This window comes from Nicotiana tabacum, chromosome 3, assembly GCF_000715075.1.
Source record: "Nicotiana tabacum cultivar K326 chromosome 3, ASM71507v2, whole genome shotgun sequence".
Classification (NCBI taxonomy): domain Eukaryota; kingdom Viridiplantae; phylum Streptophyta; class Magnoliopsida; order Solanales; family Solanaceae; genus Nicotiana; species Nicotiana tabacum.
This window is the reverse complement of record NC_134082.1, coordinates 207769360-207783452: the sequence shown is the minus strand read 5'-3', so window position 1 is coordinate 207783452 and position 14093 is coordinate 207769360. Positions and strand designations below refer to the sequence as shown.

The 14093-nt window shown below is 37.4% G+C and overlaps 2 protein-coding genes across 6 annotated transcripts; one reads left to right on the top strand and one right to left on the bottom strand.

Moving 5' to 3' along the window:
• Nucleotides 1–343: 343 nt before the first annotated feature.
• On the bottom strand, nt 344–2971 carry LOC107759589 (uncharacterized). The gene has a single exon (XM_075250486.1). It carries the CDS (start codon nt 2831–2833, stop codon nt 803–805), a length of 2031 nt encoding a protein of 676 aa, XP_075106587.1. The 5' UTR covers nt 2834–2971; the 3' UTR covers nt 344–802.
• A 1255-nt stretch (nt 2972–4226) lies between these two features.
• LOC107759590 (uncharacterized) lies at nt 4227–13271 on the top strand. 5 transcript variants are annotated; one of them, XM_075250485.1, is made up of 8 exons: nt 4227–4592; nt 5221–5407; nt 5694–5791; nt 6092–6224; nt 6909–7126; nt 8346–8388; nt 12127–12377; nt 12509–12716. In XM_075250485.1, exons 1-8 carry the CDS (start codon nt 4414–4416, stop codon nt 12528–12530), a joined length of 1131 nt encoding a protein of 376 aa, XP_075106586.1. In that variant the 5' UTR covers nt 4227–4413; the 3' UTR covers nt 12531–12716. The 5 variants fall into 5 exon arrangements, with proteins under 5 accessions (XP_075106586.1, XP_075106585.1, XP_016433051.1 ...); XM_075250484.1 differs by having other exon boundaries at nt 12464–12716; XM_016577565.2 differs by having other exon boundaries at nt 4236–4592; nt 6119–6224; nt 12573–13271.
• Nucleotides 13272–14093: the final 822 nt, after the last annotated feature.

The following is a 14093-nucleotide window of genomic DNA, read 5'->3' as shown; positions in this document are numbered from 1 at the left end:
TTCTCTTTTGCTTCCAAAACAAAAACTATATATATCTTTGAGACTTTGACTAACATCAACAACAACAACATACCCATTATAATCCCACAAGTGATGTCTGGGGAGGGTAATGTGTATGGTTGTATGCAGACCTTACCCCACCTAGGGAGGTAGAGAGACTTTGACTAACATCGAATATAAATATTTTGAAATGCCAAAGTTAGACAATTGTAGTAGGGCACAGTAATTTCAAATTCTAGTTTCATTTCCAAAAGATAAATAAATTGACGCACAATCTTGCACTAAAAACTGGTAAACTGATTATCGGGAAGCACAATAGGAATAACAGGACAAATGGAGGAAATGTTGATAACCATCACATTCAATTCATACGTCTCAAATTTTCCTGATTTTCATTATTTTCTCATGGGTCATAGAAGGGGTACTCAAAAGAAGAGAAGGTGAGGCTACACACATTATATACCACATGAGGAGCTGAGAAAATAAAAAATAGTCCGAAGACAAATTACACATGGGAGTAAGTTGGCAAATAAGTTAGATGATGAGTTTATAATCTATTAACTCTTCAATGAACATCCATAGGACGATAGACCAAAAAGCTCCTATGATCCAATTGGCAAGCATGATCCTGACACTTCTACGAAGTCCACACAATAATCAAGATGTTCTGTGCTAGTTGAAACTGCAGTACCTTTTCTTAACAAAACAAATTCTAATTTCAGAGCTTACAGCCAGCATGCTACTCATAGATACGGGTGTTGTATCAACTCAGATCTTACAAACTCCAGTGCTTCAGAAAATATCAAAATTGTTTTCGCTTGTTGGAAAAGAACTTATCTCTTTTTACCCAAACATACAGAAGGAAAATTATAACTCCAGCAGTCATAGAAACTGACCCCCAGGGAAATGGTGGGTCCTTGAAACAGTCTAGCGATGCTTCCAGCTCTTGAGAAGCATGGTAAACAAGAGAATGAATGGCATAAATATCATGATCCGACGACCTCATGTAATACAGAGCCATTTCGAAGTCAAAATGTGATAGCGCTGAAACTGCCTTGTCTAGCTTGTACTTGAACAAGTTCCACCGCTGCATGAACTCAGTAAGCTGATTATGCTTCAGAAGCTTTCTCTCCCCGCCATGTGCAGCAATGGATCCAAGAACCTCAAGAGCACTAGTAATACTATAGTTCAACGATGTCAGCAACACATTTCTCCTCGCAGCATCCTTCTGGACAAACGACAAGGAAGAAACCTCCGAAAATGGGCCAAATGGTGTCTGCCCAATGCTCCACGTATAGTCAACTAGAGTACTGTTATGTCTCGGGCTCCATACCATATGTGTCGGGGAAACACCCCACATGCTCTGTAAGATGGAACCTACAAGGGGTCTCTCCAACTCGCGAGTCTGTGTAAACACATGACGCCCATTACAACTATAATCACTCACAGTCTGCGTACTCTTCGTCCTGACTGCAATAACCATATCCTTAAAGGCCACGGACTGATGATAACGATCAAGCAACAGAATCGTATTAACGTCCAAATCAAAAACATAAACCGGAAGAATCCTTCCCGCAAAGTCCTCCTCAGGAAGCTTAGCGACCTTCCTAAACTCCTCAGCCGATTCAGACAATGTCTGGTGTAAACGCTTTGAGTCCAGGTACTCACTGACAATCAGAGTATAATTATCAAACAAGTACCTAGAAGTATACGAAGTAGCAGCCCTAGAAATGGCAAAAGAACAAATAGGACACTCTGCTAAATTCACCTCATACTTCTTAAATCTCAAAGATTGATCACCAAACAACAACCCATTTTCATTTACTTCATCCATGAAATTCCTCTCTATCAACTTCCAATCTAACCCAAAACTATCCTTATTATCCGAATTACTATGTATATGTATAAACTCAACAATTAACGAATTCTCAAACGGGACAGGAATTCGCAAAGAGGGCACAAGAAGAACCTGATAAGCACTCCAAACCAAAGACGCCAAATCCGAAAGCAGTGCCTTTTGGGACTTGGGGCGGCCGTGCAACGAAGCAAACGGATGAAACTCGCCACGTGGCAGCACGCCATCGCCGGACAACGCAGGCCCATAATCAACCGGGCCAGCCCCCAAATCAATCCACAAATACCGATCTTTTCCGGTCCATACAGTGCCCAAACACTTAGTGAAAGCCGGGGACGGATCTCCAGGAGTGTAGCTGTAAGCATAGGGTTTTGACTGGGAGCCCAAATTGAGAATATAAATATAAATCCCATTAATTGGTTTCTCTTTTTCATAGTCCTGTTTGATTAATTCATCGATGATCTCGTGCGGGACGGAGGCGAGCACGGATCTGAAAGATGAAGGGACAGTGGAGAGGTGAGTTTTGAGGGTTTCAGATAAACGTGAAGAAAGGGAATTAGAAGAATGCGACACGTCAAGGTGAAGGGAATGGGAAATAGAGAGATGATGAGATGGTTGATAAGAGAAAGGGGTGATGACGTGGAACTGATCGGAAGAAATTGCAGAGCTGAGAAATGAAGAGAGCTGAGATTTGGAAGAGGACGAGAAATTGGAGCCGACGAGCTTGACGGTGATGGGGACGGAGAGTTGGAACGAGAGGAGGGAAGAAGGAGTGGTTGGGTTGTTTAAGGAGGGGTGGGCGAGGTGTTTTTTGAGGGAAGAAGGAAGGGAGAGGAATGAATCGTTTGTGGCAGTCGGGTCAACCCGGGATTGTTGAGCGAGGAAGGAGTCTAGTCCCACGATTGGGGCGGAGATGGTGGCGGTGATGAAGAGTTGAAGGAGGAGGAGGACGGCGGCGATGACGGTGGTCGGAGGCATGTTGTCGGAGTTGTAGGATCCCGGTGGGGATAGGGTTTGGGGTTTGAGCGAAATGCGATGTGAGTTGACTGACGGAATTGGGAGTGAAGGACTGAGGAGTACAACTGCGAAGCTGGTCAATAACTCAATTTTTTTCCTTTTTTTTTATGACGGAAAAAACATAATTCCGTGCAAAATTAATTACAACTTGCACTCTGTTCCATTTTATATTATTTGGCTGGAAACAAAAGTTAAATTATCTTTGTGATAATATAGGACTCACTATTGTAGAGAAGATCTAGAAACATATTAAAGTAATACACAAAAATTATATAACAATTTTATGAATTGATTTTGTAATTCTGAATTTTTTTTAAAATAATACATAATGTATACATCTAATTTTTAACCTTCGTTATTTTTCAAATATTCTTTTGGCTGAAATTGCTTTGCTTTCCAAATTAGTAGGTCAAGCTTTAATATAAATACATTACATTGTTTTGGAAGCAAATAAATACTTATATTTTGTTATCTAATTTTTAGAATTTGATTTTAGTGATATTCTATAAAATTGTCATTTTTATCGTTGTACATGTATATAACTATAGATGTAAATATAATTTGGTGCGTAATTTTGTTGTCCTAATAGTTTGTAGTATTATGAGCCCGTTTGAATTGACTTTAAAATGTGACTTTTCAGCAGAAATAGCTTTTAAGCCAAAAACTAGTTAGTTGGGGTTAGGGCTGTGCACGAATCGGATCAGATTTAGCACATTTCGGATTCGAATTTCGGATTCTAAAAAATGCAATCCGAATTATATCGGATTGGATCGAATTTTAAAGTTTGGATCGGATCGGATTTTGGATCGTATTATTATGCCTCAAAGTTAAATTAATATGTATATTTTCTTTGTAAAAGAAGCAATACATTAAGAAAAATTCATGTTTATGCACTTATGAGAGTACTATGGTGTCAATATAGCTAAATCTAACAATTGTAAAGGTAATAACTTGGCGGTTGATGTAAAGGAAGTACTGACTATCCGAAATTAAAGTGTAGTATTTATACATTCTCTAATAATTTTGGATTTCGGATCGGATCAGATCGGATTAAAATATATCAATCCGAATCCGAAATTTTAAAAAATACAATCCGAAATCCGATCCAATCCGAAATTCGAAATTGAATGGATCGGTTCGGATTTTGGATATCCGATCCGAATAAACAGTCCTAGTTGGGGTTGCCCAACTTATTATTTTTGACCTTTTAAAGTAACTTTTAACTTATTTGATGTATTTTTTGACTTTGCCAAATGCTAAAAATTTTTTTAAAGCTGATTCAAATCAGTTTAAAAGTCAATCCAAACAAACTTTGTATAAGTTAGAAATTTCCTTGATTTTAGAAGTGAATTAAAATAAGATAATAAAAAAAATCGGAGGAACCCATTTTGGGAACCGTTTTACGGGATTGAATTATATTTCACTCGCATATGAGCTTCCTTTTCAAAATAGCTCCTCTTCCATTTTACAATTCTAGAAATTTCTCACACAGTTCGCCATTCATTTGTGATTTTAGGGTTTGAATAGAGAGAATCCAAAAAATGGCGGACAGTTCACCGGCGACTCGAAATAACTCGACAAGCATAACAGACCTCGACATGGACGCATTGGTTCACTGTGCAACTTATTTGAATCTTCAAAACCTGTCAAACATGGCTATGTCTTGTAAATACCTTCAAAGAGCTGCCTATTCTGACTATATTTGGCAATCCCTTTTCAGGTTATACTTTCTCCTAATTAAACCCTTGTTAATTACTTATTTGATAAGGGTTGGATATAGATACAATCTTTTATAATACTCGTAGCAATTATGCATCTCTATTTGCGAGCGAATCTGCGGTGTAAATGTAAATGAGCCTAGCAGCACTATCGTCCATCTAATTGAAGAGAAATCAGCACTATTTCACTCTTTCGAGTAGGGCAGTTTTTATTGTTTAACTCAAAAACTGAATTGAAAATTAAAGCTACTGCTAAACTTTGGTGATGTAGAGCAACTTTTAACTGCTTAGGGTATTGGTATCTTAAATCATATATCTTCTTACATATTTGCCAAATTTACTTTCTGATTACTGATCAAAAAGAGAGATCTTCTTATATATTGGGAGTCGTGGTTTCTGAATAATTAACACAAAAGTAGTTCGCATTGGAAGCTAAAGAGTATTCAGAAGTAGGCCTTGTTTCTTTAAAGGAAGCTAATTTGGGAAAAGGACTCTCCAAAATGCTTCAAAAGTACCTATGATTGGAAAATTGTGACTGTTTGGTGTGTTATCAACAGATTATCTTCTCTGCTTCCAGTATTTCATTGCTTGCCAGTTTCTTAGAGATTAGTACTAAGCTCATTTTTTCAGACAGCAGTGGTCTCCAATAGTACCTTCTAGCTTTCCTCATATACCAACTGCCAGGGAAGCGTACCTTGCAAGGCGTAGTGATGTGCTGCAGTTCAAGTTCGTTGACCCTATCGTTGTAGAGTTTGCTACTGAGGTTAAACCTCATGAAAATTTGCATCTTGACAAAGACAATATCATATTTTCTCAGGTAGTATGTCGACCATTTCTTCAAATTCCTGTCACAGTACAATTAGCTATTCCTTTCATAGAACTCAAAAGTGCTTACAAAGTGCATCTTGGTGGTTGTGTGTGCACGTAGAGGATTACAATTAGCTATTGCTTGAATACATTATCTTAGAAATTTGCCATCAATTGCAATGTGGACCTTAGACCGGTGGTTGTAATCCTTATTTTCTGGAGTCGAGTTGATAGAATATTCAACCATATTTATTAGTATTTATATGACACGATTTTTGTTAATAACTTGTATGCAGGGATCTTCAGTCCATATAGTGAACATTGGCAATTTTCTGGATGGAAGTGATCCGTATGTCACACTCGGTGATCACACCTCCAGAATTACTTCTATGAGGTTAGAGTTGCTTTACATTTTCTTTTTCTGTGGTCCAAGTGAGATTTGAGAGTTAGCACTGTGAAATTAAGAAGCAAAGTAGATGGATATGTTGAACTCATCTCTGCTTCAAGATGGGAAATGTTCTTAGGAAGCTACAGAGTGACCATCTTTGGAGAATGTTATGGGCTTCACGCTTCATCCAAGATAGACTTGAAGGATGTAACTGAACAAGTTCTGGATTAGCTGATTCAGTACTTGTTTGCTTCCCTTACAAATATGTTATGTCTTAGTTTTGATATTTCTTTTTAATATGTGTAGCAACAGCCATAATCCTACTAACTGCAGATTAATTCCATTTGAAGAGACATGCCTGTATAGTAGCAAGATGCAGAAAAATGACAATCTTTTGGTAACCTCAAGCTTTGACCATTCAATTCGGCTATGGTGGAAGGTAGTCTAAATAACTCAAGATGACTTTTAGTTCCTTTAATGTTTGCGTGAATACTTGTATTTGTCCTGGGTCTCATGAGTTATTGAACCTACTGAGCTTATGAAACTCGTAATCAATTCTTGTCCTGTCAGTGACGTTCTAATCTGCAAATTCTTTTAGTTGAATCTCTTAAAACTTATTATTGTTAATTTTAAGTATTGTTTTCACCATATCATGGAGTTGTCATACTTGCTGTTTTACTCAATATTCTTTGCTGAATATCATTTTCCTATTGCAAAAGAAAGAAATAGAGTATTCTTCTGATGCATCATGGCTGCTCCATAGCCTATAAGGATTTTGTGCTAAAGTGTGTTTACATTATGATGCAGATTCCCATCAGTTGAACTATTGAAGTTTTGCATATTTTCTTTTCGCGCAAAATTATGTTTACTTTATGATACTGATTCCCATTAGTGGAACTGTTGAATTCTGCACATTATTTTGAATGCAAGGACAGCCTAAATTCTCATGATGCTTTGGTACCAAGAGAATATGTCAATTCGGTGAATGTCATGTTCTATGCATATGCGCATGCATCAGTTTCTGGTTATGTTCGTTTTATATTCTGTATATGGGTATCCAATCTCTTTAAATAACTATGTTGTCCGTCATTTTCTCAGTTTTGCCTGTGGGATTCATTTTTAGGGGCGTTGTCAACGATGTTTCAGAGGCCATAATGGTCCAGTTTCCACACTTTCAGACAAATTGTTGGGTGATTGTCCTAGTAATATACTTGCAAGCGGTGGTTTAGATGGAACTGTTCGATTATGGTCCCTTGATTCTAGTGGTAAGCGCGGCCAACAAGCTTTGAAGGCAACACTTTACGGGCATGAGAAACCTGTAGTGCTGATGTCAGTTGCCGGGTATGAAGTAATTGCTCTGCATATTTGTTGCAAATTATCTTTATTATTATCCTGTTTTGCTGCCAAAACTTCTTGCTTGGGAAATTGGCATCTGGATTTGGTTCTCTTGGTGCCAGTTTTTGGTTAACAATCTGGATTGTTTCTTTCCTCCCTGAATCGTTGCAACAGAAGCAGTATTTAAGGAAACAGCCGTTGTTTTTGGTACAATTGTACTGATCTCTAGTGTATAGATTTTAAGAAACGAGCATCTCCAACGCGATATTGCAATCAAGCAGGAGCTTGCATTAGCTTCACGTCTATCTGTTGTTAATTAGAGTTAAAATGCTATATTGAGTTACTCCACGATGTTCTTACAGGCAAACAGTGAAGGTCAATCATAAGGTGTAAGCATTTTGAACATTCTTTTTTCTAAAATTTCTTAAAATCGGAAAACTTATTCCCAAAAAAAGAGAAATATTTATTGATTCAATTATCCAAAAGAAAAAAGATAGAAAATATATAGAATACTGAGGAAGTACAGTATTAGTTGAGGTCTGCTAAAATCTAATGATAACTTTTGATAAATTGGGATCCAATAGTTGTGATGGTTTGAAAGCCCAAAAAGATTTAGTGAAGTAGTCCTGGACTACTCCACCCAAAAGCCGAAATACGCCTATGCTTATTGTGATTTTCAAAGCTGAGTTATCGTGATCTAATATTTATACACTCATCAAATGTATTTTGGAAAGTTATTCGTAATGTTTATTATCATTCATGTTAGTACCGTGTGCACCGTGCAATCCAGCGACGTGAATACCCAACTGAATATTTGGAACTGTTTCTCTTGCAGTATCATTGGCACTCTCAGGGTACAGCTGTGATTTTCTTTCATCTGTAATCACACGGACATTAAACCAATTTCTCTTGCAACATGCATAACCAAGAGACTTAACCCAAGAAAGCAATTCTTTGTAACTGAACATATTAAGTAGATAGAAACCTGCTTTCTTCTGGTTTCCTTCTTTCTGTTTATGATGATCTGCTGGCTGCTTCAGATTTGGATCACACAGTGCAGGGGTAGTCAATATTCTTTGCTATGAATATGAATTGAGAGAAATCTAACCTATAGCTTGGTGAATCTTAGTTTTTCTGATGGAAACATTAAATTCTTTTAAGAGGTTGTAATTTGAGCTTTGTCTTCTTCTCAACTGTCTTATTGTCTGAATCTCTCTGGTTTCAGGCACAAGACATATCTTCTAGTTAGCATATCAAAGAACTCCAAGGTATTGTGATCTGTGTTGGGACATTTTAGTTTGATTTATGATCAAGCTACACTAACGGTGCCAAATTTGAATGTGGTTCTAAAATTTTCCATGACATTTTATTTGATTATGTCGACTACTAGATTTTGCACATTCTCTTTTTGAGTCACTATTATGTTTTTTTCATTTACTTTAATTTTCTTGTTATTTAATATGAAAAACTTTTGATTAGAGTATTAGCGAAATTAGCTCTCAAGGGGAGTTTTGGAGCAACGGTAAAGTTATCTCCATATGACATAGGTCACGAGTACAAGCCGTGGAAGCAGCCTCTAATGCTGCTTGCATTAGGATAGGCTGTCTACATCACAGCCCTTGAGGTGCGGACCTTCCCCGGATCGTGTGTGAATTAAGGTTGTATTGTGGGTCGGGTCTAAATGGGCTAAACGGGCCAGGCCAAAAGGTCCCCGGACCAAACGGTCCGGGCTTAGCGGTCTTGGAGGGTGGAACCGGCCCACTATGGGCCTAAGCCCACATGGTCCCGGGCTAAATGGGCCGGGCCCACGGGCCTAAACGGGCCTAAGTGTTCCGGGCTATTTTTTTTGATTTTTTTATCTAAAGCAATTTCTTGTAAATTATATATATATATATATATATATATATATATATATATATATATATATATATATATATAATTTACAAGAAATTGTCTTAGATAAAAAAATTTTAAAAAAAATAGTCAAGGCTCGTTTCTTCTTTATTTTAACAGTACAACACAAACACAAACATAGAAACTTAACATAACTTAAATTCAGTACAACTAATGAAAACACATGACACGGGAAACATAAAGATACACTACTAGGCTCAACACGTACATGTCATTGTTTAGTCACAACCGCCTAGTATTCTCAGCTCCAACCACTTAAATTTGTCTTCCAGCTTATTTTTTTTTTCTTCCACCTTTTTGAGTTTCTCCTTCAACTCCGCAACTTCTCGTTTGGATTGTCGCTCTCTTTCCCACTGCTTCAAACACAAACAATGAAGGTACTGCAACTTTTCTTTGTAGTATTCCTGCTGACAGGGTTCATCAATTCATACCTCAAAATTGCAAACAGGTTCGTCGGGAACCCTATAAAACTTGTTCATACACGCCCAGTAGCGGCGTCCAGCTTCACCATCATCCTAACAGTCTTGCATCATGCATTTTTTGCCGCACTCGCACCTTGGCACATAAAGGGGTTCAGACATTTGTTAAAGCGTAAAGAAAAACCTTGCTTTTATGGAAATATTTGCTATTGGTTATTGTTAAGCGCAAAAAATAACTAGAATGCGCCTGTTATTTGTAGACAAGCCAACACACAAAATGTAGTATTGTATCGTGCTATACATATTCACTTTTTCTGAACGAAACAGTTTTTTTGCAGTCGGTCAGCTTTTCAGACCGACAAGACAACACACAAAAAGTAGTCCACCACCACCTATACATATTCACTTTTTCTGAAACGAAACAGCTTTTTTGCAGTCGGTCAGCTTTTCAGACCGACAAGACAACACACAAAAATTAGTCCACCACCACCTATACATATTCACTTTTTCTGAAACGAAACAGCTTTTTCGCAGCCGGTCAGCTTTTCAGACCGACACGACAACACACAATTTATGCTTGTAAGTTGATTTGAGACATTTTGTATTAAATTATATAGCTTGTATATATATTTTATAGCTAACGTTATATCGAAATTCGAATATAGCTTATATACTATACACTTAGTAGTTAGTATATTGCCGTATATAGTATATTGCCTTATATAAGATTGTATACATTAGCTATATATATTAAGATGAACTCGGTATCAAAGCTGCAAATTAAAGTTTACATTTAATATTTCAAATTAAAGTTCAATGCCTTCAACATAATACTTCAAATTAATCTAACAAACTAAAACATTAAGCATAATATGTTTAATAATTTTAAAATAACACAAATTGTCTCAAATCAACTTAAAATCTTAAATACGAATGTCTGGAGAACGCGTAAGACAACTCTTTATGTGCCTCCTTAAACTGCATGTGCCCTCCTTTGGACGACGAGTGTAGACTCGACCACAGTTCTTGCACTTTATTATGTAAACTTCTTCATTTTCTTCTACCACATTAAAGTGTTCCAAAACAAATGGGTGCAATCTAGAATCACCGGGTATGATTTAACTTGAATTAAGAATTTGAGTTTGAGAAATGAGAGATGAGTGAAGACTTGAATACTTCAATTTGAGTTTGAGAAATGAGAGAGATTGATGATTTTGTGAGTAAAAATGAAAGAATAAGGGGGTATTTATAGTTGAAAATAGGGAAAAAGTGTGATTATAAAAAATTTGGGGTTAAAACAAAGTTTGGGGGCCAAATGGCTATTTTTTAAAAAGCCAAACGGCTAAAATGGCAGGCCAACGGCTAGTTCCTAAACTTCTAACCGTTGGCCTTTTTTTTTTTTTTTTGAAAAATAGCCGTTGGGCCCGGTTGAACCGGCCCAGGCCCGCCTCCTGGTCCTGGGCTAAACGGTCCCGGGCTCGCGGTCTATTTTGGGAGGACCGGCCCACAGTGGGCTTTTAGGACCGTTAGGGACCGGCCCGTTTGGCCCGTTTGCTATCGGTCCCGGGCTGGGGCCGGCCCACAATACAGCCTTAGTGTGAATGCGAGATACCTTGTGTGCCCGATTGCCCTTTTTTATTAGCAGAATTAGCTCTTAAGTTAGAACTCGTACTTTAGATTGAGAGAAAATTCCACAAGGAAGTTCCTTCTCTTGTTTACTAGTCCTCTTTTTAGCATTTGTTGTTAACATCTTGTGAATTACTATGTGGTGTTAAGGAAAATGGGTGGAAAAAATATTCTTCCAAGGATTTGAAAATTTCTGCAAGCTTCTAATGCTTTCCATTTTTTTCTCTAGAAAAGTAGAAGCATGAGGGGCAGTTGAGCTTGGTCGTGTGCCAAGTTGTCCCTTCAGGGGATCATCTTATTCTGTCCTTTTACATAGTCCCCTGTTAATCTAAGTTGCCTTTGAACTCAGCTTTCCCTACATGCATGATTTGTAAAGCCTTGCAAGAAATTGCGATACTTGATGTGTTCCCCACAATACTTCCCTTCTAAAACCAAGTGAGTTAACTTCCATAATGATACATTCTTTCTTTTCGTGAAGTTTGATAATCAACCATGACATTGCAAATTCTCCTCCTTAAACCACATACTTTGAAGTGAGTATGTATAGCGAACTCCAGGCCCTCCTAGAAAGTATTAATATTTCTGTGATCTCATTTGCAGAATCTAGTTTGCACAAGTTCTTTGAGAGACAAGACATAATTTTTCTATATCCCTTTGTTCCCTTTTTACCTTTTTCATGTAGTTTTGCAGAAGAATAAATTTCTTTTATCATTTATATTCCCACGGTGCATTTAACAAAGAGAAAAACTTCAATTCCCTTTAAGCAAACATCTCGCAGACTCTCAGTAATAATTGTTTTTAACATCGCAGCATTTAAGTGAAAATAGGCTTAAGTGGCGTGAAAAAAAAAAAGGGTCAAGTGGCTGAAACAAGCAGTGCAGCTTCGAGCTAGTTCTGTCAAAGTTTTTGATTGCAATGATTATCCGCATACAAGTTGCATCCTTGAACCACTATTACCTCTTTAGTTTAGTTTCTTTTGGAACTTTTGTGCTTCTTGGTGTAGAATCAATAGTTGCTTTCAACCTTAACTTTAGTTGCTCATGGCAGGTGATGGTTTGGGACACTTCTACTTCATCTAGTGTTCGCTCTTCATGCTGTGTGGGAAAGAGCACTGTGCCTGGCGCACCTAAGGCACTGAAGTGTCATGAATCACTAATCTATGTTGCGGCTGGTTCCTCGGTTGTTGCAATTGATATAAGAACAATGCGTCAAGTCTTTAAAGTGAACCATCAAGAAGAATTACATTCTTTTCAAATGTTGCCAGAGAAATCATTGATCTGCACAGGGTTAGCTCAACGGTATGATCTTTCAGACTCAATGCTTGGATTCTTGCCACTCATAGGTTTGACTTTGTTTGATAAGTTGTTACATCATTATGCATCAGCTGGCCTCTGTATTGTCGTTTTCGTTCTTGGGTTGTATCTCTTAGGTTTGTGTTATACTGCTGTTGAATTGGAAGATAACTGATAAAAGCTAATGCAAATGGTTGTCAGAGCAATGCTCTGGGATGTCAGAAGAGGCGGTGACATACAGAAGGGAGAAGCAGTAGCGGAGTTAGATGGACATAAAGGCAATGTAAACCTTTTGTACATGGATCCCTACAAAATTGTTAGTGGTGGGCTGGAGGATATCGAAATACATGTTTGGGAGACGGGGAATGGTAGACGAACATGTTCTTTGCTTAGTTGTCTTCAATGTGATTCCCCTCCAGGCTTTGGGTGTTCTACAATGGCTGTTGATGGATGTAGAATAGTTACAGCGTGTAATAACGAAGACCATAGTGCCTTGTATTTTCAGGACTTCAACAACGCGATGGTTCCTATCTCTTCTGATTCAGGCATCCTGGAATCAAAATTTTGGGGTCCTCAATCACAGAGTGATACTGAAGAAGAGCCAGATAATGATTCAACCTAGCTGCCGCCCCTGACTCAAATTCCAATACGTCACTTCATTACAATCCACACTCTGGACTGCCTAACTTCAATTAGATTTGGATCAAAGTTTCTTCTGAGAAGTGTGATGCAGTGTGTACATAAAGGTGAAATATAGTGGAAACATGATAAAGACAGAATTTCAACTGGCACTACACTTAAGATTCATCTTCCAAACTTACATAGCATCCTTATCTCGTTTCCTTTTTATATGTAAAATTGTGCACCCATTAACCCATTCGAAAAACATTGTTCTCGTCATTGATTTTTTTTACTCGATGTTTTTTTTTTTCCCCCATCTGCTTACTCAATGTTGTATAGTAGTATTACGTTCTTCTTGCCGCTTATGTAGTATAAAGCTTTCCGACCCTTAAATTTGATATCTGATTAGGCTCTCGAATTCGGAAGAAATTCAAAAATAGTCAGATTTACAAGTGGTCATTTAAAAATAGTCGCAATTTCAAAAGTAATCGAAATTTAGTCATTTGTCATGTAAAGATAAATCAAAATGAAATGCTGTTCAAAATCTGGAAAATACTCCAGCATAACATACTAGAATTCCAGTATAATATACCGATCCAGCATAATATGTTGGAAGTTCATACACAGGTGCTCCAATCTCCAATATATTATGTTGGAACTTTTTCCGGAGTTCCAACATAATATGCTGGAAGTTCATACACAGGTGCACCGATCTCCAGTATATTATGCTGGAACTTTTTGTGTAGCAGCAAAATAGTGATTATTTTTCAATGACTTTATAAACGCTGGCTATTTTTCAATGATCAGTTCGAAAACTGGCTAGCCCGTGCTATTTTTACCTCGAATTCGGAGAAATTTGACTAATCGTAATGTTATGCACACATAAATTAGCTCAAGAACATTGAAAAGAAAAATCTGATCTGAAGTACTTAGGCGTTCGGTAAATTAACCTATCGTGAGTGCAAACCTATAGGTTGATTTGATGTTTTTATGGGAAAAAATTACTCCCTTAGATTCATTATATTCACGCCTATTCCTTTTTAATTCGTTAAAGAAAAAACAACCTTTTTATAATTAATTACTCCATAAGCTTTTTATAGT

Excerpts from the sequence above, each read along its gene's own strand:
- LOC107759589 (XM_075250486.1), bottom strand. The coding sequence starts at position 2,833 with ATGCCTCCGACCACCGTCATCGCCGCCGTCCTCCTCCTCCTTCAACTC.
- LOC107759590 (XM_075250482.1), top strand. The coding sequence starts at position 4,414 with ATGGCGGACAGTTCACCGGCGACTCGAAATAACTCGACAAGCATAACA. Across the intron at positions 5,408-5,693 it reads ACAATATCATATTTTCTCAG|GGATCTTCAGTCCATATAGT; the intron begins GTAGTATGTCGA and ends ACTTGTATGCAG. Across the intron at positions 7,127-8,345 it reads GTGCTGATGTCAGTTGCCGG|GCACAAGACATATCTTCTAG; the intron begins GTATGAAGTAAT and ends CTCTGGTTTCAG.